The sequence below is a fragment of the Ranitomeya variabilis genome, chromosome 3 (assembly GCF_051348905.1).
Source record: "Ranitomeya variabilis isolate aRanVar5 chromosome 3, aRanVar5.hap1, whole genome shotgun sequence".
Taxonomy (NCBI): domain Eukaryota; kingdom Metazoa; phylum Chordata; class Amphibia; order Anura; family Dendrobatidae; genus Ranitomeya; species Ranitomeya variabilis.
This window is the reverse complement of record NC_135234.1, coordinates 363,371,923-363,396,032: the sequence shown is the minus strand read 5'-3', so window position 1 is coordinate 363,396,032 and position 24,110 is coordinate 363,371,923. Positions and strand designations below refer to the sequence as shown.

At 39.0% G+C, this 24,110-nt stretch overlaps 1 protein-coding gene across 1 annotated transcript in view; it reads left to right on the top strand.

Moving 5' to 3' along the window:
- Positions 1-588: 588 nt before the first annotated feature.
- Positions 589-24,110, top strand: part of RUNX3 (RUNX family transcription factor 3) — a 77,655-nt gene continuing 54,133 nt past the window's right edge. Inside the window, exons 1-3 of the mRNA XM_077295914.1 lie at positions 589-1,655; positions 4,379-4,535; positions 11,517-11,621. Coding sequence (XP_077152029.1) covers positions 1,398-1,655; positions 4,379-4,535; positions 11,517-11,621 — 520 coding nt within the window. The 5' untranslated portion in view covers positions 589-1,397. The remainder of the gene's footprint in view (positions 1,656-4,378; positions 4,536-11,516; positions 11,622-24,110) is intronic.

Sequence of the window (24,110 nt, the reverse complement as noted above, 5' to 3'; positions counted from 1 at the left end):
TCTATTAATCAATCAGTTTTACAATTGTATTAATTTGTGTAAGAATATATTATTCAAAAAATGCATATCTGTATAGTGTTAGATATTGAATAGCTAAATATCATCTATTGATCCTTGTGTAGTTGTGTCTATCTATCTAGTTATCTAGTTATGATTCTATCTACCAATCTTTATATGTAGCATCTGTCCTCGTGTAGTTGTGCTTCTATATATCTGTCTTTCACTATGCATTCAGTGATGAGTTATGTACATACTTTTTCCATAGCGAGATGTGAAGATGACAACGTGTAGTCAATAACTAGCAGACAATAATCATTGTTGCATTTATCAGAGCGTATGCATGTTTCTGTCTATCTCCCCGGCAGACCCTCTTCCTAATTTTGCAGGGGGGAGTAGTCCTGGCCGGCACACCCATTTGTGAGCTTCTGGTCTCCTATAGACAGGGGTTGCACTGTTGATTTGCTAGCCACACTTTCTCTCTCCTCCTCCTCCTCCCTGTGACAGCTCTGGTGTAAATACTGGATGACAGGACTCACGTCTCTTGCACTTTTTTTCTGGGCAGATCAGTCGAGAGGAAACTATTGAGATTATTAGATGTATAAGGCATGATAGGAGACTGGTGGCATTTCACTCTGACCTGTGACTTGGCATGAAGTGTGTTTTTTTCTAATTGCCTTGTGGGCACTTACAAACGTGGACTTTCTATAACCCATGTCTACAGGATTGTCTTATAAGTAAATTGAGTTCTTCAGAGAAACCTCGAACCACCCCCACATCATTTTACGCTGACATTGCTCTTTTCATAACCATCAGGAAGAAGACAGATGTGTGCTAACTTCTGTTTTCTCATGCACTTTTTCACATTGCATGAAGTTTCTGGACGGTGATATAAAGAAAACTACTGTTCCAAGTCATCTGAGCGACTGCATCCATTTAACAGCCTCAGATCTAACTTGTTCCAGTTCTGTAACTTCACGAGGGACCATCGCAGGAGAAGCAGCTGCAATATCACACAACTCAGTGCTTGTGGAGTGTTGTTTCTGAAAGCAGTGCTACTCGGATTGCTTTTATAGATGTAGACTTCGCAACATTTTCTCTGTGGTTTTTGGTACTTTAAGGAGGGCACAGAAACTTGAGAAGACGAGGTTGGGCGCAGAGTTTCTTCTCATGCAACACCCCTTTTCTACCACCCCTGCAGATTTCAGATCAGACAGTCACTTCCTGAGCTACTGATCTCAGGACTCTTTTTTTTTTCTTTTCAGAAAAGATCAGGGTTACCGATCTTACATGAGAATTTAGTGACTTGCCTTATATACTGCGGGATAGGGCTTGTGAAAAAGATACAAAACTTTTAGTTTAGACCCAGTGGCTGGCACTTTTTAACTCTTGTTGTTGTAATGCGTATTCCAGTAGACCCGAGCACCAGCCGGCGCTTTACTCCTCCATCGACTACCTTCTCCTGCGGTAAAATGGGAGACAGCAATGGAGCCATCACCTCTTCTGGCCCAGGACGGACAAGAACAGAGATAAGGACGGTAGTGGATGTCCTTGCAGATCACGCTGGAGAATTGGTCAGAACTGACAGCCCCAACTTCCTATGCTCTGTCCTGCCTTCACATTGGAGATGCAACAAGACCCTTCCAGTGGCATTCAAGGTAAATTGGGAGGGTTGTGCTCATCAGCAGAATTAGCTATAAGCTTCATAACTAGACTATGCAAGAATGAATGTAGCTTTCATACACAAGTGCTTCCTACTACTGCACCTGCTCATTGAATCCATGTAATACTTGACCTAGCATGGTGCATTTGTAACTTTTTAAGGCTGCAATGTTTGGGGACCATGCTAACTCTCTGTGATAAAATAACGCATCACGCAGGTTTTCTGCGGTCCTATTTATGCTCACCGCTAAACCTATCACAGCTGCATCTGTAGCCACGCAATTGTCTAAATGCAATTTATACATCAGATTATTCCTTTGACGTTCACCAAGAAAATATCAACATTTCGTTAAAAACTCGTTTTCTATCTTTTTGCAGCTTTGATGAAAAAATATCGCATAAAGGCAAAATTTAGCAAAAGGCAAAATAGACAATTGTAAATTGACATAGTCATATTTTGCTTTATGGCTTATTGTGTAGGTATTGCTCTAACCAAATCAGGAATGGTTACAGCGTACGGTTTGGTATGACGGTACGCCACTTCACAAACCAGTCTCTTAACCTCATTGTCACTCCTCCTTCTCTTCTGAAGATTATCAAGTGCAATGATCAGGAACCAAAAAACCCTAGATTAACCATCAAATTCTGTAATATCTATGTACCTTATTACCATAGTATCCACCTGTCTTACTGCAATTAACCCATTTACTGGCGATTTTACAATTACCTTATATTTTATCTCTATTGTTAAATGTGCAATTCATAAGTTTGCAAAACTCTGCTATGTTTTATTCTAAGGTATGAGCTGAAATCTAAAACTCTAATATATCTTTACAGAAAAATATAAATAAGCACAAAAGTTTTCTGTCTAATATACTGCAGATTACTATCAGTTCATAATTAGATTTTGCAATGGCCACATATAGAACAAATAGTATAAAATGTCAGGTTTTGTGTGAAGCGCTTTATCTGATGATGGGAAATCAGTGGGCTGCTGCTTAACACATTCAAGAACATGCGATATCTGTGGTCAGAGATTGAAAAGAAGTGATAGAACACACATCTAAGGAAAAGTTCTGTTGGGAAATATACCAAGATCACATAGTAATAAACAAGAAGGTTTGAGGTTTCACATAGTTTGCTCCACTTCAAAGAAATGTAACCATGAAGAAACAAGTCTCTATCAGTTACCGCTGCATGTGCCTGTCACTTATAATGACAGAGTGCTGGATATAAAACCTATGAAGTGCACACACACACACACATATATATATATATATATATATATATATATATATATATATATATATATATATATATATACACACATATATATGTAGAATGTGTAATAAAAGCATATCAAAAAGAGATAATAGATATCGTTTCCATGGCAATAATTTATTAATGTATAATTATCATTTTCTTTTACATTAATTTCTATTATAAACATAAATATTGCAGCGGTCAAGAAAAGAAAGAGTACAGTAATTAAATATTTTCATTCCAATAATTCAGTCAATCGTTAAATGTAAGTTAGATGAATCATTTGAATCAAGTACGGCTGTTACATATTGACCAAGGACACACGAGAATAAAAATTAGAAAATATTTATTTAGCTAAATTCTAAAGTATGTGCAAAGTAAACATTTAACGATATCTTTTATACTGTTGTAATATATGTGATAACTTTTATGTATCATATATATTAGATTATTTTCATGACATTTTAGGTCTTAACTATAAAAGCCAGAAACCATAGATATTAAATATATTTATTGCATTTACACTATGACTAAAGTGTTAAAATATGAAATATACCAGGACATGGAGAAGGAATGAAACTGTAATTAAATATACTGTATGTATTATTATGCATTGTATAGGTTATAAGCACCTATAATATCTACTTAAGTGCAGAATATCATACATTTATCTGAGAAAAATATTAGAAATAACACAACATTTTATAAAACGTTATTGTTAGGAAATTAATGGGAGGAAGATTAAAGAGAAATAGCAAATGATGAAGAAATGAAAAGTATTTTACCTAAATGATCTTTTGTCTAAAATTTACAGTAGTAAAACAGCATAACAAATAATGAATAGTTAATAAAAGGCTACAAAGTTTTACTTTTGTTTTACTTTGTGGGATTCTTGTATCATCCGAAACCCTGGAAGTCCAAATAACTAATTTTGCATCATAAATACAGATCACTAAAACTGTACTTGCATTAAGAAATTATTATAATTTATACTATATATAAATATATATAGTATAAATTATATTCATTTCTTAATGTCATATTTCTTAATTATATACAAAATATGGAAAAATCAATGTTAATTCAGATCTAAATTGCGTGATGTCCATCTATGACATGTGACATATAGTATTGCACAGATACTGTGTAACCATTGTATCATATTCATGTTAAATCTTAAATTAAAATGTGTATAATCAACATTAACTTTTAGCTGTATATATGGAATATATGAAGGATCAATTAAATAAAAAATGATCATCGCAGATTTATAAAGCTGTCCATTTTTTTTTCATTTCCCAGTACTACATTTACTGACTGCTAACACAGTTGCGCCATCTGGTACTATCAGTGTGTATTAGTAGCATTTGTGGTGCTTACGTTAGCAAACACAAAACTTATCAGCATTTAATGCATATTTTTCCCTCTAAACATGGCTGTACATGTCTCCTTGCAGGTTGTGGCACTGGGTGATGTGCCTGATGGGACAGTAGTAACAGTAATGGCCGGGAATGATGAAAATTATTCAGCTGAGTTGAGAAATGCTTCGGCTGTCATGAAGAATCAAGTAGCACGATTCAATGATCTCCGCTTTGTTGGTAGAAGTGGAAGAGGTAGGAATCGTTCTATCACTATTTTAGTGGTTATCTAAAATGTAATTTTTTTTGCTTTAAAATGTATTATTACATTATTATGAGCCTGGATAATTTATGTCACCACAATTGTAGAATAACCCACCTCCCACAAAACCTAACACGAATGGATCTCCTTATCGTCATTGGATGAAGTAAATGTAATAAATCTGTGGGTTAGGGTTGAAATTAGGATTTCAACAACATATCTTGAACATGGCATAAACTGTACTAAGAATCACCTATTTTGGGATCCCAAGAAGTCATAATTATAAACTTTGGGGTTCAAAACCAAACCACCTTATCACCTTTAGACTACTTTCACAAGCTCAGTATTTGGTCAGTATTTTACCTCAGTATTTGTAAGTCAAAATCATGAGAGGAACAGTCAGAGGAAACTTATAATAGAAACATGTCACCACTTCTGTATTTATCACCCACTCCTGGTTTTCACTTATACTGAGGTAAAATACTCACCAAATACTCAATGTGTGAATATCGCCTAAGTCTAAATTTGTATTGCTTCTGCTGGCACTTGTTCCTTTGGTTGTTCAGATACACCACAATCTCACCCAGGGACAGTAGTAAAACAATAAAGAATACACCTCTCTGCTTGTCTTTGGCTTTTATCTGAGAGGAAGCATGGAGACAACAGGACATTGAAAAGCATGACAGAATTAGAAACCTTAAGAAGCCATGACCTACATCTAGCAATCAACTTGAGAAGCGGAGAATACCAAATTCTTCTCAGCATGGTGCCACGCACTTTTTGTAAGCAATTGACACTTGATTAAAAGCAGTATGTAGGAATTACTCATGACGCAGACACCCAGGCTACTATTCTGTACATCTCTTTCCAAATAGAAACAGTGTGAGAATGGCATGGCAGACTCTAATATTCAAAGCATTATTTTAAAGTGACTATTCCTCCATTTTTAACACCAATTTTGGAATATTATCTTCGATAAAATTCACTGTACATATCTTATCAATAGAAGCCCTTAATTTACATAAGACTATCTGAATAATAAACAGTCTCAGGGGAATAAAGTTGTCCAAGGCTTCCTTTACATTATTCCATGTCTTTTGTCATATAGAATACAGACTTCCCCTAGCAGCAGTCAGTATTCTGAGAACTGACTTGTAGAGATGAGTGGACCTGTGGAAGTTCAGGTTCTGGTACACGACCCAAACTTTGTTCCAAATAATTAGTTCAGGTACTAGAACCGTACCCGAACCCAATTGAAAGCAAGGGAAACCCAAACTTTTGAGCTGGAAAATCTCTCTCTCTCTGCAATGGACTTACTCGCAACTTTGAACATTGCAATGGACTCCAGTGAGAAGTCCTTGTTTGGCGTTTAGCAGCGGATTCTCACCTTCAGGTACGAACTCCAAACTTTTAAGTTCGAGTTCGTTCATCTATACTGACTTGCAGAGCAAGAAGGTAATCAAAGATAACTCTTACTTGCTGGGATTAAATTCAGTGTCTGTGATTGTTGATAATCCAAGAAAAATTAGGAACAATTGTCTGTCATGAGGTTAAAACATTTACTATTAATAACTATTCAACTGCTCGTACTAGTAATAATAATAATAATAATAGTAACATTGTAGAATGCTGTGCTCCAACTTTATAATACAAAAATAGCAAAATAGTTGTAGAAGCAGAGATATATTTAAGACTTATCTATTACTATGAGATCGAAGGGGATCAACACCTGGCATCCCAAATGGTAAGCTGAAAACAGTTCCATTCAGAGTGTAATGGATGGCCCTGGGTACTTCAACACAGTTGTTATTTTTTTTAAAATAGGAGCTCTGCTGCAGAAGGTATCAACGGCCGTAACACAATGAATAGAGTTGTCCTGAGTAGCTCCGTTTCATGTGTTTACCTCTAGGCACTCCTGCAGCTCTTTTCAGCTGTTTTCAACCGGTTGGGGTGTCAGGAGTCAGACCCCTATCAATTTCTCATTGATAACCAATCAATGCTATCAGCCTGGACAACCCATTAAAGTTTCTGGTGTCTATTGCATGAAAAAACTGTTCAGACAAGAAGCATTTCCCTTTATAAGACAATAAGTATTTTTGTTATAAAGTTGGGGAAACAAATTTGAAATTTGATTGGTTGCTATGAAAAACATTTCGCCTGCACTGCTTGAGTTGTTTTATATATAAAGCCAACAATGAGGATCATGAACAATGACTGCGTGGTACTCCAGATAGATGCATAGCAACCCCAACATCACCCAACACATGTCAGTGTCTACAGCCCACCCTACTTAACAATGCTAGGTCTCTTTGAAGGTCATTTGTTCCTCACACATATGGCTGACAAATAATAAAGAGTTTGTGCATTTATAAATGACTTCGGACATCTTTAGAAAACCTTCTGTATCATGCAAAGTAGTAAAGAAGACCAGAGATCAGCCGTAGCACCCAGCCCTATTCAATCAGAGGTGGTGAGGAAATCAAAAAACAAAGCTGAGACTTCTGTCCTAATTCACAGGTTTCAGGTTAAGTATCAAACAAGATTATGTGTCATGAAGGAGTAGTCTAATAAGTCATAATGGACATTTTCTTCTTTTCCTGCAGAGAAACTCGGGGTTGGAGATCCTTTTTCTCTCCATTGATGGGAATGACAATTGTAGGACACCCAGTAATCAGACAATTATCAGTTCTCCAGTGAATAGATGATAAAATGTCTGTTATGGGAGAACTTCTTATTAGGGATAACTCAGAAAAAACATTAAACTTGTGACACATCTAGAATAATATCTAAAGTTTTCCTTGACAAAGATTTCATTTACTTCACCCTTGTCTAGTATTTTGGGATCTGTTTCAGGAGTCCAGCTCATTTTTTAACAATAAAAATACATCACATATTTATCACATAAACAATATGTCATTTTTTGATGACGAGTTCCTTTAAACGTTTTATACGATTGGAGTTTTTTCTATTTCTATGAATTATTTGACTCAGTCACTATGTTTAGACAATTAAGCTTTTTTATGTCAATATTCATTAGTGTCAGGTCCTCTTTAACCCTGTCCCACCGTGGTCAATTTGTTTTTGCACTTTAAATTTTTTTTTCCCGAATAACAAAGTTATTTGAGTTCATGTTTTTTTTGCGGGATGACGTAGTTTTGAAAATTCCAAGTGCACTTTTTTTCTTTTAATGATATTCACTGTCCAGTATAAATGACCTGGCAATATGATTTTTTAGGTTAGAATGACTACGATGATACCAAAATTATTTTTTTCTTTTTCTGAGACTGGTAACATTTTTATATTTTCATCGATGGCATTATGTGAGGGTTTTTCTTTGTATGGCGAGCTGATATCAATTTTATTGATACCAATTTGTGGTAATTACAATATTTTCAAAATAACAAAAGACTGTCACTTCTAAACAGAAAAACTGTGTACAGGTGCAAAGCAAGAGTAGCCATCTCTACACATAGCAAACAAATAAAGTTGCACTCTGTAGTGCCAAAGCATATAAATATGAAAAATATATGAAATATGTATAGCATTACTGCTCTAGATCAGTGTTTCTCAACTCCAGTCCTCAAGACCCCACAACAGGTCATGTTTTCAGGATTTCCTTAGTATTGCACAGGTGATAATTTCATCACCTGCTCAAGCATTAATTCCATCGCCTATGCAATACTAAGGAAATCCAGAAAACATGACCTGTTGTGGGGTTTTGAGGACTGGAGTTGAGAAACACTGCTCTAGATAATAAGAAAAACTGGAGATGCTTAGCACATAATTTGGCCAATTCATGCATGTCCAGCAGCCAACAACAAGGCGATCTCCGGTTTCCTGGGATCCTATCCAATGTGAGTCTTTTGTTATTTGTATGTTGGCTCTCTGACCAAGCACTCCACCCACCAACCTGAGGTGGTTTTAATTGCAGCAGGAACCTACCTACCCTACCAACCAAAGAGAGGATTCACATTGGATAGGTTCCCAGCAACCGGAGATCGCCTTGTCGCTGGCTGCTGTGCATGCATAAATTGGCCTAATTATGTGCTAAGCATCTCCATTTTTTCTTATTATCTAGAGAAGTAATGCTATACATATTTCATATATTTCGTGTTTACGTGCTATATTACAACAGAGCACAATTTTATTTGTTTCTTACATTTTCATCAGTTTTTGTTCAATTTTTTTTAGGCAGGTATAGGGACGAAACCCCCCACAATTCTGATGTTTTGCTTTATTATTTTTTTTCTCACAATTTAATATATTGGTCAATTAATTTTATATTTTGATAGAAAGTACTTTAGGTGTGGCAATACTGAATAAGTTTTTTGTTATTTTTTTATATTTAACTGGAGAAAAAGGGATGATTCAAGGCTTTAAATTTTTTAAATGTCTTTATATTTAAAAAAAAAAATAATAATTTTTTAGTCCCCTTGGAACTGAAATAATTTCTTCTTTTGTTCTATATAAAACAAAACTACTGTATTGTAATATACCGTATGAAGAAAATGTCTTTCTCCTATGAAACCCAGCTTCATGTGTGTATGGGGGGCTTGATAGGCACACAAGCAAGCTCGTCTTTAAAATGTTGTCAAAGATTGACAGTGACATTTAAATGCTTAAACAGTAGCAAACAGCGCACGTCCCAGTCACTGCTATCATGGGCAGATGCCGACATATAACATAGCTGGTACCTGCTGAGTATGGGGTAGGCTCAGCTCCTGAGCCCGATCCATATATGGGTATGCAACCTACGACATTCTATTACATCATTTTTTGGGAAGGAGTTGAATTAGTTACTTGATGGTTGCTGTCATCAACCTTCTCACAATTTGCTTTCACTAAATCTCCACCATATTTATCATATAGTATATATATTGCACTTGGATGCTATATAAACTCCATTATGCAATATTTTGCACAACTTTTCACCCCAACATCAGATTTTTAAAGCTACATTTTAAACGGCCTTTATAAAGATACATAGATTTCTGCCATACATGCTAATAGAGCTAAGTCAATTTAGTGCAGTGATTGGCAAAGTAGGTTCCTCCAACTGTTGTGCAAGTACAAGGTCCATCATGCTAAGACAATCCGCAGCTTTCCATCACTTGTACAGACTTGTAATTTCACAACAGTTATAGAGACACCATATGCAAACCAATGAAGGCTCTGTAAACATATATCATCAACTCTTTTTTATCTACTTCATGGTAACCATGGCTTTCATGTAAAGCTAAGTCATTAAAGAGTAGCTTGAGAATGTTAAGTTTCTCAGTCCCATAATAAATATACTCTTATAAAGCCCCATAATATATATATATGATTAATATTTACATATAATACCATAATATATACTGCAACGTAAATGACCAATGATTGACTGCCTTTGGCAAAATAACATAAAATGTTTTTAACTAGTATATATATATATATATATATATATATATATATATATATATATATATATATATATATATATATATATAAGAATGAGCAGTTTTTATGATCTGTAATCACAATATACTGTAGATGTTGAAGTGTTAACATTTTTTTAACATTTCCATCTTCTTGTTTAGTTTCCTAAAATGCATACTTTTATTTATTTATTTTTTTCAAAATTCTGTACTTAACTAACTGCAGATTGGCAATGTGAAATCTGCCCTTTTATGAATTAAGCTTTTATTTCTGTACTTAATTATCCTGTTAGAGTTTTTTCATGCTTCCAAAACAATTTTCCAAACCGGAATGCTTTATAAATCTCAGTCTGGTCTTTGAACTGATTCATCTTAAGTGTATTGATTTAAATTCAAAACTCCAAAATAAGAGATCATAATAGCTACACGTCTATCCGACAACTGTGGACGCAATAAAAGTTTAATGTTCTACCATGTCTACTGGGCAACTACTGTAAAGCAAATTTGTATGAAGAATAAAGGTTTGTAATATGACCTTGATATGGCTAAGAAGTAAAGAAAGCCTCCAGTAGTACCTTGGTTTCCTGATATACCTGGCACCATCATCTATCTACGGGATAGGGATACCTTTTTGATCAGCCATGGATCTGACGGCTAGGACCCTCATTGATCCTCAGGGAACTTTTATCCACATCGGAATGAAGCATCAGTGTGTACACTCAAACGGCACTCCACTCATTCCCTATTGGGATACCAAGCACTAAGCTTTCTACAAAATTCCCCAATCTGCCAATTGGTTTGGGTCCCAGCAGTAGGACACCAAGAGATAACCTGTTTTACCTGGCAACACCTTTAAAGCGTACCATAGTCTTTGCTGTGTTCCGGTGCAGCTAATCAGCGGTAGCTAGTTGGATGAAATGTTCATACTTTGCCTGACACGTAAACGTGAATGCTGCATTCGAACAGTGGCACTGAGTTTGGTGGAGCGGTGCTTGACAGGAGGTATCTTTTTTTTATTCACTTACCTGGTCATATTTATAATGGTTTGTCCAGTGGTGGATATCTCCTTTAACATTTTATTTAGCCCATATATTTTGCAATGTGACTTATCTGATACTAAAATTGACTTTAATGCCATAGTCTGTGTTTTAGAGTATGATTTACTATGTGATCTTTTGTGAGTTGTCATGTTCTCCTCATCATGAACAGGACATGATAGCACACATAGTTCTAGGAATGGAATGATTTTTTTGTGCAATTTTCCACTAGATTCCACAAGACGTACTATATACTTGACTACCAACCACAGTGCCAATACTCATGCTACAGTTAAAAAAACATTTGTAGTAATATTTAGGAGGGATCGGAGTAGTAGAGGAAAAGAAATCCTGCAAAATGCAATATCTTAAAAAGAGTTTGTATTGGTTAATGGACACTCTTTATCTGATGGGACTTATTTCCGATCCTTAAGATTTGAAGTGTCTCATAAATGTACAGTACATACTGGATTCAGTAATATGCTATCTATAACTTAACATGTTTCTTTTTAACTTTCAGGCAAAAGTTTCACCCTGACAATCACAGTATTTACAAGTCCTACGCAGGTAGCCACATATCACAGAGCCATTAAAGTGACTGTCGATGGACCACGAGAGCCAAGAAGTAAGTACTGGAAAAGATATAATTAACAGACTAAACCTATAGACATCACTTCTACAGTTTTGTTTTTTTAATTTCTGGTAGATAATTCAGATATACTGAAATTAATTGAGTTGCATGATTTAATATAATTATTATAGAATTAATAGAAACATTTTAAACATGGAACTTCTGAAAATTACTGAAAATGTGTCATCTTCTCTACTATATTTACTTTAACAACTATAATTATATACTTTAATTTCAACTGTGTTTGAGTTCTATGCACTAACTCTCTGATATCCCTAGGCTTCTATTACACATATACTAATCAACTAAAAGGAATGCAATCAGATTTGTGAGCCGCTAAATGTCAGCTTTAGGTCCTCTATGGTGAATTGTTGTAGTATGTTGTAGTATAAGTAGTATGGAGCGGACGTTGTGCATATGCAGGTATTATTACCTAGAAGAGAGAAAACCGAAATATTTTTCAAATGCCTCCACATAAACTTGGAAGCAAAATGAGGTACAGTAATGACTCATTAACTTGTACGGTGCCGTGACAAAGCTTTATACATTTCAGTGACTGCATACAGCTGTGTGATGGATCCCTAAAATTGTGATAGTTTGTAAATCTAGAATTGGGTATCAAACAATGGCAAGTGAGATATTTCTACACAAAAACATTTATCGGATCTGTTCAGCTTATAGAACGAAACACTGTCTTCACATTTAGTAATTTGGAGGCCCTTTTAGTAAACTTTGGGGAAACATATTGACATAACTATGGTCAAGCATTCAAACAAGCCCCCTCCCATCCACGTTTTTATCCTCTTAATACATTGCAATCGTTATATTATACTGCACTGTGTACTTACAATTGCTCATTTTGCCTTTCTACCCACCTAATTCTTCTCTTTTCTCTGCTCTGTGTAGAAACAGGAAGTCTGTATTCCCTGCAAAAATCATCCTCCTATATAACTTTTGACACAGCTGCTCTGCTCCTTCTCTCTGCCAGGGATTTTTGCAGTGACTCATGACTTATACGCGGAACTTTGTGTTTCAACATAGTGCTTCAAAGGATTCAGCTAGTCAGCTTTTAATTATGTGATGTCATAGACCTAATGGAAAAGAGAAGAATTAGCTGGGTAGAAAAGCAAAATGAGCAATTGTAAGTACACAGTGCTGTATAATATGATGATTTCAGTATATTAAGAGAATTACAACTTTGATGGGAAGAATCCTTCTTTAAAGCTTTCAGCAGCAGAGAAGATATATTTTATACTGATTAACAATCTGCAGCCCTGCAGAAGATATCACTTAGAGATGAGCAGATCATTTGAAATTAAAATTCACCAATTTCACCAAATTCTCCCCAAAAATGTAAATACTTGACACAAATTTCAATAATGCAGAGTCTCTAATTGCCCAGAAAATGCATGCATAACACTAAAAATTATCCAAGCACTGTATTGAACAGTTTTAATCGATTTAATGACTTGTTAATATCCAATTGACCCCAAACTATCTGGCTAGAAGTAAAGAGATTGACTGGTGATAACCAATAGCCTGACTAACAATACACTGAAGTTTCAGACTTTTTACTTACTTAAATTATAAAAATGCTCCAAAAAAATTTGGGGGTGGTTGGGGGGACGCATATACCTGCATGCTAATGTTTATACACAGGCGATACAAGCGGAATAAGTGCTGGATTTTTCACAAGGGATAGTGTAAAATTATCACTGTTTGGGGAGTATCAATAATTTTTTTCTTTGCTAAATTCAGAAGCGATAACTTTTTTGGCCAAAAATGATCCCTTTTGGAGGGTGCAGCTGCCTTCTTTGCTCCTGACATGTATGATTGTAATATTGGAATATTACAACAAGGAAGAGTCCTGTGGTAGAGCGGCTTACTTGGCTGGACACAGAGGTATAACCAGAACACTCTCTTTAAAAAAATGCTTGGTTTATTGAAAACAGCATAAACCAAGCTTGGGAAAATAAAACGGCCCTCTGGGCAAAACAGCAAAACAAAGAAACAAAAAAAGAAACACAGTCCTTTTCCTAGTGTGGATCAGCCTGCTCACAGGTAGCAATGTCCACGGTTCAGGTTTAGCACACACTTCTCTGGAGTGCTCCCTCTCCAGGCACACACTGAACACTTAAAGCTTTGGCAGTCAGCCATTTAAGCCCAGACCATGTGACTCCTCCATCATGTGATTGATCATATGATCTCGACATCGCACAGGTCCTGTCAGGACACTGCAGGTGGAGATAGGCCGACATTCTTCCTCCCGCTCTATCAATGTCCACTAAAACCAGCCCATAATATACTGTAACTTTCAATGAACCGTCCCAACACGTAGTGTGCTGGGGGAAACTATTCTGGTTTTACATCACTGATGCCATCATGCGCAGTGACACGTATCTCCCCTACATCACTTCATCAGTGACTCTGTCACAGTGCATAAAATATATATATATTTTTTACCAAATACACATTTGGGAGTTAGAGAGGTGTGACTGCATTTCTGGAATGTGGAGATTTCTCTTTTATGTGAAAGAGAAGCAAAATTAACACAGGGGGGTATTAAACTGCCTTCTTTGTTTGCAATGTATTGTCATCGGCACATAATGTGGGACGTTCTGAGACGTTGTGCCTGTTCCAAATTAAATTGTAAATTTCAAATACATGCACAGAAGAGCCACTCTAAAGGTACCTTCACACTGAGCAACTTTACAACGAGAACGACAACGATCCGTGACGTTGCAGCGTCCTGGATAGCGATCTCGTTGTGTTTGACACGCAGCAGCGATCTGGATCCCGTTGTGATATCGCTGGTCGGAGCTAGAAGTCCAGAACTTTATTTGGTCGTCAGGTCGGCGTGTATCGTCGTGTTTGACAGCAAAAGCAACGATGTCAGCAATGTTAAACATGGAGCTAACGACCTGTGAGAACGATAAGTGAGTCACCGCTACGTCACAGGATCGCTCCTGCATCGTTCTGGAGCTGCTGTGTTTGACATCTCTACAGCGACCTAAACAGCGACGCTGCAGCGATCGGCTCGTTGTCTATATCGCTGCAGCTTCACTGAGTGTGACGGTACCTTAAGACATTAACAATCAAAACACATTTCTCTTTATTCCATACCTTGGTCAGGGGTTTTATAGCTTATCAGTATTCATGTATTGTAACAATATAATTGGCTCATCTTATCTCTATGTGCTGTCATTAGCATACATACTTCTAGTTAGCTAACACTGTTAACACCCAGCCTGTGGTCTAGGTGTCCTCCTAGCCTCTAAGTTTCATTTCTCTCACTTTGCTATGTTTTTACTAAAGGTACCATCACACTAAACGATATCGCTAGCGATCCGTGACGTTGCAGCGTCCTGGATAGCAATATCGTTGTGTTTGACAGGCAGCAGCGATCAGGATCCTGATGTGATATCGCTGGTCGTTGATTAAAGTTCAGAACTTTATTTGGTCGTCAGATCGCCGTGTATCGTTGTGTTTGACAGCAAAAGCAACGATACCAGCGATGTTTTACAATGGTATCCAGGGTAAATATCGGGTTACTAAGCGCAGGGCCGTGCTTAGTAACCCGATGCTTACCCTGGTTACCAGTGTAAAATGTAAAAAAACAAACAGTACATACTCACCTTCGCGTCCCCCGCCGTCCGCTTCCTGCACTGACTGAGCGCCGGCGTAAAGTGAAAGCACAGCACAGGAGTGATATCACCGCTCTGCTGTTAGGGCCGGCACTCAGTCCGTGCAGGAAGCGGACGCCGGGGGACACGAAGGTGAGTATGTAGTGTTTGTTTTTTTACATTTTACACTGGTAACCAGGGTAAACATCGGGTTACTAAGCGCGGCCCTGCACTTAGCAACCCGATGTTTACCCTGGTTACCCAGGGACCTCGGCATCGTTGGTCGCTGGAGAGCGGTCTGTGTGACAGCTCTCCAGCGACCAAACAGCGACGCTGCAGCGATCGGCATCGTTGTCTGTATCGCTGCAGCGTCGCTTAGTGTGACGGTACCTTAAGACTGTTACACAAAGACATTCCATAGCCCCTTATCTGATCATGGACTCCATCTTGGAAGGAAAGAAATACATTAAGAAAGAAACTAATTTGAAGTCAGGATAGATAAAATATAAATCCTACTCTCACAGTATACACAGTAAAACAAAAGTCTTTTATTAAGGTGCTATTACTGCAGTAAATCGCAGGTCAATCAATTCACAGTCCCACTAAGTGATTATGCAAGTCCAGCACCTCCCTATCACTTGAATCTTTCAATTAATTTTCACAGACTGAGACTACCATTCCCATTTTCAAGTTCTTCATCACTATCCCTACGCTGTAAAAACCTAACAGGCATTGCTTGACCGACCCTTATATATGGCTGTGATATTCCCGCCCTGACTGGCTGCAGTAGACCATGTGATGTGAAAGCTACAAAGCCTTACGGTGAAGTCAGCGCAGCTATATCTGACATCATGAGCTCACTCTCTGGCAGCTGCAGTCTTCTGCAATGTGTGAAATGTCCCAGGCCTTTTTTTTGCTATCCTCATGAATAGAATCATAGAAAGGGACCTGAGAATTTCTGAAAATTTGACCAATAATCGATCATCAGCGGATCAATGCTCTCATCTCTAATCACTATTATACAAAGTGTAAATTCTGAGCCTACATGCTAATCGTATGATTTGCATCATAGTTCTTGTGTGGGCTTCTTTTTATAAGATGTTGCCAAAAACAGTGGTCACATGGCCTAAAGGTAAAAGTAAATTCATCCTCAACATTTGTGTTTCTTGCATGTTTTTGAACAAAAGTACCATATTTTTTTGACTATAAGACGCACCGTACCATAAGACGCACCCCAAATTTGGGGTGAAAATTGCAGAAAAAAAGATTTTTTATAAGATGGGGGTCCGTTTTATTGTCCAAATTTAAGATCTCTTACCTGAGGACAGGCAGTGGCAGAGCAATGTCACAGGAGGCATGGTGGTGGCAGAGGTGAGGTGATGCTGAGGTGCAGTGGGCGGAATGGTGTGCACCTGAGCAGGGTCCCATCCTGCTTAGGTGGGCGACACCTGGCCTGGTGTCCATGGGGAGGTTGTGGCAGTGCTGTGGCGGCGGCAGATGTGCGGTCACTTCCTCAGGTGGCCGCGGCCAGGGTCCCTTCCACATTTGAGGTGACGCCACGTCAGTATTGAAGGAGAGCAGCAGAGCTGGGTGAGTCATGGTTTTCCCGGTGGCGGTGGGCTTACCGGCATTGTGGCGGCGACAGAGGTGCGGGGATGATGTGGCGCAGTGACCGGTATGGCGTGAGCAGGGTCCCGTCCACATTTGAGGTGAATCCGCGGCCCGGTATTGAAGGACAGCAGCTGGGCTGGGTGAGGTACGGTTTTCCCAGTGGCGGCGGCCATCTTTCTGAGGCCGCTCGTGCGCAGATTCAGTACTCTGCTTCCCAGGGCTTCAGGAAAATGGCCACGGGAGGCCGCGCATGCGCAGATGGAGATCGCGGCGGCCATTTTCCTGAAGCCGATATCTCAATCTGCGAACTCGGCTTCAGGAAAATGGCCGCCGCGATCTCCATCTACGCACGCGCGGCCTCCCGCGGCCATTTTCCTGAAGCCCCAGGAAGCAGAAAACTCAATCTGCGCACGCGTGGCCTCAGGAAGATAGCTGCTGCCACCGGGAAAACCGTAACTCACCCAGCTCTGCTGCTCTTCTTCAATACCAGGCCGCGGATTCACCTCAAATGTCACTGCGCCACATCATCCCCGCACCTCTGTCGCCGCCACAATGCCGGTAAGCCTGCGTTCCAACTTTAAGACGCACCCCCCATTTTCCTCACAATTTTTTTTGGGAAAAAGTGCATCTTATAGTCGGAAAAATACGGTAATATGATTGCGCTTAGATTTAAATTCCTGTGGTACAGAGGGAAAAAAGCAGATAAGAAAATCAGGGAGGGTGAATTACAGATGTATCATCCTTTACATTTACTCTTTCTTTCAGATATCTTGAGATAAGTGGAAAAGATGACTGGATTTGAAAAAAAGAGTCATGTAAAGCTGGTCATTTCATACCACTTATGTCAGTATATCTCAGACCAAGAAGCAAGGTGAAAAAGGACACGTTTGTAAGCAGGCAAAAAATCATCAGAAATCTGCCTGGTTTTAGTTAATGAGAACATAACATGAAACAGCGGGCTGGCAGCTTGTGGTCACAGTGTGGTTTCCTAGGAAAAGAAAATCACTACTGTTCTCCCTGCAAAACTGTACGTGGAATCTCCACTAGTATCTTGAATACTGGACTAAATATCTTACATACGGGTGCAATAAAAAATGATGGTGAATTATTCATCATCATTTTTATTGGCCCCGTATATAAGTTGTTTAGACCAGTATTCAAGAATTCATGTACTTTGGCTTGATGTGTCTAGTTGTCTTACAAGGTCACTCCTGACTTCCTTGAGTAATAAAAAAATCTAACTGGAGTAAGATTTCTGGGAACACCACACCTCATCATGAATTAGACAAGCCATGTCATCATTGCCCTGAAGTGTCCCCATCAACTTTTCAATGCAATTTACACCAGGATTTTGGCAAAATTGCCTTGATGAATTGATGAATCAGGGCCTTAATCTAAAACATGTTGCTCATGATCACATCCTATTTACTCCTTTCCAATTCCACATTCTGCTTGTGTGGCACCCCAGGAGTCCGGATGCCACAGTGGTATTGCCTGCCTCCCGGGGAGGGTGATGCCATGCCTGGAAGGGAGAAGGAGTCCCCTTAGCAGGTAACACTTACATACAACACTTTCCTGACTCCAGGCCAGAAGGGGGAGCTCTAGACCCGGTTTCAGGCTAGCTTCCCTATAAGTTCTGGTCTGGAGGAGGAGTTAGAGGGCAGTCTGTGTGAGACAGTGAAGGGAGAGGAAGCACAGGAGGAGAGAAAAACTGGAGTGGAGCTGCGATTGGGCTCACTCCAGGTTTGAGCGCAAAAAAACGGACACTGGAGTCTAAGGTTGTGTGGGAACTGTATGCCCCACAGCAGAGGGCAGGAGATTGCAGGTCTCCTGGCCACCACTGACACCCGAAGGCACAGCAGCAGATTAGAGCCCAGAGTCACCACGAGAGAAGGGACACCTGTAAAAAGGCTTCAGCTGCGTGCCATGTGGGTAGAGTTCCACCTGAGGGACTTGAGGAAAGCTAATGCATGAAGAACCTAGAATTTAGCACCGAAAGGAAGGCTTCCAACCCCACCTGGCTAGGGGGATTCCGAATCGCTTCCAGGCTGCCCGGATTTCAAGATCACCTGTAATCAGTTCCCTGGACTGCAATTCCACCAGTATAAGGTAAAGAGACTGCAACCCTGTTTCCTCCAATTCTTTCCTGCACCTCAACATCTACAACCCTTCTTAGACTGTCCTGGTAGCCCTGGGGCCTCCGCTCCACCTGTGGGGGACAAAAACATCTAAGCTACTTACCATCGGCCCTAGCAGATCCCTTTAAGCAGCGTCGGCCATCCCTGGCCGAGTACCACAGGTGGCGTCACGAACATTATTCTATAGACTTTATTTCTCACTACACTTTATCCCCTTTAATTAGACGCCCAGGGCCACGAACCAGGTCACTGCAGCCGTGACCGCATCCCCTTTAAGAACCGGCCCAGTACAGAGTACCCCACGGTCCTAGCGGACGCTTCACTTATTTAACTGGTGGATAAAAAATTCACAAACAGAAAGTTTTCAGAAACAACAAAACATAAGAAATATGTAAGAATGATTAGGGTCTATAAAATTGCTGTTGTTCTAGACTTTTTTTTATGTTTTTCAACAATCACCATACACATGAGATACATATACACATACATTTAAATTTAAAGCACACAAAACATGAAATTACATTTGCACACTTTAATGTAAAGTGTTGACACAGGAAAAGAGAAAAAATAAGAGTTTCCTGTTTATTCTTGATTTGCACCTGTAATAAGAAATCTCCATTTCATCAATATTTTACTAATTAAGTATTGAAAGAAAATGCTAGAAAATTAATTTTCAGTAAAATATCTTAAAGGGGTTTAACATGGTTAGGAACTACTTTCTTTCAAAAACCAACACTCAATCTTGTACACAGGTTGTGTCTGGCATTGCAGCTCACCCCATTCACTTCCAAGCTGAGCAGCAATACCAGACACAACCTTTGGGCAGGAATGGCGCTGTTTTATGATGAAAGCAGCCCTTTTATAACATTGTGCACTAGAAGATAGTCAGGCTGGTGACAACAAGTCATAATGCATGAATCAGTCAGAAAATCTCTGGAGATTAAGTTATTGATAAATTTATAAGGCTAATAGATAAATTGATTATCTGTTCCAATCGATTGGTGAATGAGGAAATCAGATTAAATGATTTACTCAGTAATATTAGTGAGCATGACGTTAATTTCAGGTTATTCAGCTCTAAACTATAACAGCAGCATTAGTTTGCACATAAATTTGATGAAATTGCCTATTATAACAGTGAATAGTGAAAGAAATGGTTGACAATACCTAATTTTGCATTCAGAAATGAAACCTTAAATGCTACTGAAATCAATGTTTTTCAGCAACACTCCGTTATAATTAACATGTATGTGCTCTTGGAGGTCCTAATAGAGATATTTTTTTACTCAGAGAACCCTTTTAAGAAAGTGCTCCATAGTAACAATTTAAAAGGGAACCTGTCAGCAAGGTTTTGCTTCTGAAACAGCTGGTATAGATTCATTGACAGGGTCATCAATGAAAAATGATACCAGTTTGAAAGTAACTCGATGAGCCAGTGTGGAGAAATCAAAGTTTGAAGCCACTTGCAAATTATCCTGCATTCTGAGGGCGCTAAAGGGAATCTGTCAGCAGGTTTTTGTTACCTTATCTGAGAGCAGCATAATGTAGGCGAAAAGACAGTGAATCCAATGATGTATCACTTAGTTGACTGTGTGCAGTAGTCGTGACACAGAATGTTTAGATTTAGCTATGTAGCAGAGCTGAGAAAGCTAACCCCGCCCACACCAGGTTCTCTGTGTACATAGTCTATAGACAGTGAGGTGCTTATGGCAGGAGATGACAGGGTTGCAATTGGAAGCATGTGCCAGCTGCAGTCAGCAACAGCAAACAGCCTGACATGTAACACATAATTGAATTCTGTGTTTTAAGCTCTATCTTATGCTGTCCTCATAAAACCTGCTGATAGATTCCTTTTAACATATTCCGAATGCACTTCCAATTTCCATGAGGTTGAAAAGCTTGATTTCTCAGCTGGCACATCGGATTACTACAAAACAGGTACCTATTTTATTGTTGTACTAGGACCTATACAGACTTACCAATAGTTTCAGTAGTAGTCATCCGGTTCCTTACAGATTCCCTTCCCTAAGGACACCTCTCCTCTCCCTGTGCTTACCATTGAAGTCTGCAAATGATCCTGATACTGGTTCCATAACATTCTAAGCTGGAACCACCCACTGAAGGTGAAAAAAATCTATATAAACCCAAGATTGATTAATTATTTTAGTTCTGTTTTACATTGTATAATAGTTTAATTTACATCTGACCATAACATAAAGTGCAGGTCTTGAGATCTTCATTGACAAGAGTCTTTGCCATTGCTATGCATTTCAATATTTCCTAGTGGGTGGCACCTAGAGTTACATATGTCGTGTGTCTTAAACAGCTTGGAGTGAGATTTGATAGTTTTGATGGTGTTGCCTTAGTCTAACAGTCTCTCTGTAATTGTGGCTTGCATTAAAGAAAAGTTTAACAAATACAGGTTTTTGGCATCACTGTTTGCACTTGGTGAGCAGATGTTACAAGGATGAATCAACTTCATAGGAAATGCGGGACCCAACACATGTTTGTAATTGCATAGAAATTATCAACTTACTTCCTCTTGGTGTAATATTTGACACGATGCAAGTCATGATTTGAAAAATGAATGTATGAAAAATTGCAGTGGAGTTTTTTTAGTCTAAAGGTTGGTCACTAACATGTTTATTTTGCCAACTCTACTATTCAAAACCCAATTGTGTGGTGCCACCTTTTACTTTCTGCTGCCATCTTGTCTTCTGACAACAGCCTTTAATGAATAGGCTAGTAACAGAAAATAAATATCTTAATCAACCTACATTTTGCCCTTTAGCCTGCGTCTGTAGGGGTATAGCACATGTTCCCATTTGTACAAATGGCTGTGAATTTAAACTCCATCATCACTTCTAATGTAACATCACATTTGCAATTTTTACTATGAAAGTAACGACCTGTGCAATATTTTGTTGGCCCCCCTGTTTCCACCAAAAAGTTCTGACTTGTAGACGCATTAACCCCTTACATCCATCTCTCAGTTTGTGCTTAGATCTAGGGAATTTGGAAGCTACGTGTATACCTTGAACTTTTTGCCATGTTCATCCAACCATTTTCAAACAATTTTTCGAAAAAACGTTAGAGAATACTATTACAATGAAATATCCACTGTTCTCAATCAAGCACGTCTGCATTCTCCATTCCATATTGTTGAATGTATTTTGAAAAGATAATACAAAAAAAACTGTTTTGGACATATAGTCTAAAGAATATTTCTATCCTGCCAGCCAGCTCCTCTATAAACATACTAGCGCGACAAACAATCTACGTTTATTGTTGACTGTATTCTACAGGAGGTCTTAGCCTGAATTTCTCGTTCTGTGTTCTCTCAGAGTGTCTGTAATGTTCATGGCTTGTTACTGTACCCCTGACCTTTCATATGGCCCCAAAGGGAATAATCAGGCAATCTTGGTGACCATAGTCCTTTGGAGATTACTCTGTCATCACAGAAGCTTCAATACACCATTTGGATGGTGGATTTTGACCTTCAAACTTCTTTAGAAACTCACTTTGGTGCCTCTTTAAGGACTCAGCTTTCCAATAAGTTTTCGCGATTAGAACACGCTCCTCCAAACTGTATCTGTACATTGTTAACTAATGAAGAAGGAATTCGGCGGGAGTGAAATGCAAGCACCACGCATAAACTACTGCTGCGCAGAAAGGCGTGCTACAAGTCTATCACGTAGTGGAGACAACCGGTGGGGTGAGAAGTTGGCAAAGCAACTCAGCACAAGGAATTTTCTTGTCACCGCTGTTCATTGCACTCTCACTAGTGATGAGCGAGTGTACTTGTTGCTCGAGTTTTCCTGAGCACGCTCGGGTGACCTCTGAGTATTTGTTAGTGTTCGGAAATTTAGTTTTCATCACGGCGGCGGAATGATTTACAGCTATTAGCCAGGCTGAGTACATGTGGGGGTTTCCTGGTTGCTAGGTAATCCCCACATGTAATCAAGCTGGCTAATAGCTGTAAATCATGCTGCTGAGGCAATGAAAACTTAATCTCCGAGCAGTCATAAATACTCGGAGGTCACCCGAGCATTCTCGGGAAAACCCAAGCAACAGGTACACTCTCTCATCACTAACTCTCACTTCTCATGAACCATAGTATGTATACTCCAAATTTTTGTACATTCGACTGTCTCTTTTAGAAGTGACAGCAATTTTTCTGGGTAAAGAAGCAAGTGAATCACCCTTTATTAGAGGTCAAATTTTTATCTCTAAAGCCATGGAAAAGTTTTTCCTGCTACAGAAAATTTAGAGTAAAGGTTTTGCCCATAGATCAGAGGAAATCACAACCCTAAGGCTAAGTGCACACGTTGCAGAATTGCCACAGAAATTTCCGTGGCAATTCCGCAACTCCTGCCGCGGGAAATACGCATGCAGAATTGGCATGCGTATTGCCGCTAAACACTAGCGTTTTGCAAGCGTAATTATCTTGCAGAATGCTAGCGCACTGATTGACAGGTTGGTCACGCTTGTCAAACATAGTGTTTGACAAGTGTGACCAACTTTTTACTATTGATGCTGCCTATGCAGCATCAATAGTAAAAAATATAATGTTAAAAATAATAATAAAATTAAAAATTGTGATATTCTCTCCTTCCGGCGGCCCCCGCAGCCTTCCCGCTCCTCACGATGCTCCCGCTCCCAGTAATGCCTCCCAGCAATGACCCCAGATGACGTAGCATCACGCAAGACTGCTATGTCATCACAGGTCATTGTCGCAAGTCATTACTGGGAGCGGGACCATCGCGAGGAGCGGGAAGGCTGCAGGGGCCGCCAGAAGGTGAGGATATCACGATTTTTTATTTTAATTATTTTTTTTTACAGGTATATGGTTCCCAGGGCCTGGAGGAGAGTCTCTTCTCCTCCACCCCGTGTATCATCCGCACATGATCCGCTTACTTCCCGCATGGTGGGCATAGCCACATGCGGAAAGTAAGCGGATCAATGCATTCCTATGTGTGCATAATCCCCGCGATTCCGCCCAAAGAATGAACATGCTGCATTTTTTGTCGGAATGCGATTCCTCAGCAGAAAAAAACGCAGCATGTGCACAAAAATGCGGAATGCATTAAAAATGATGGGGTGCTTATGTA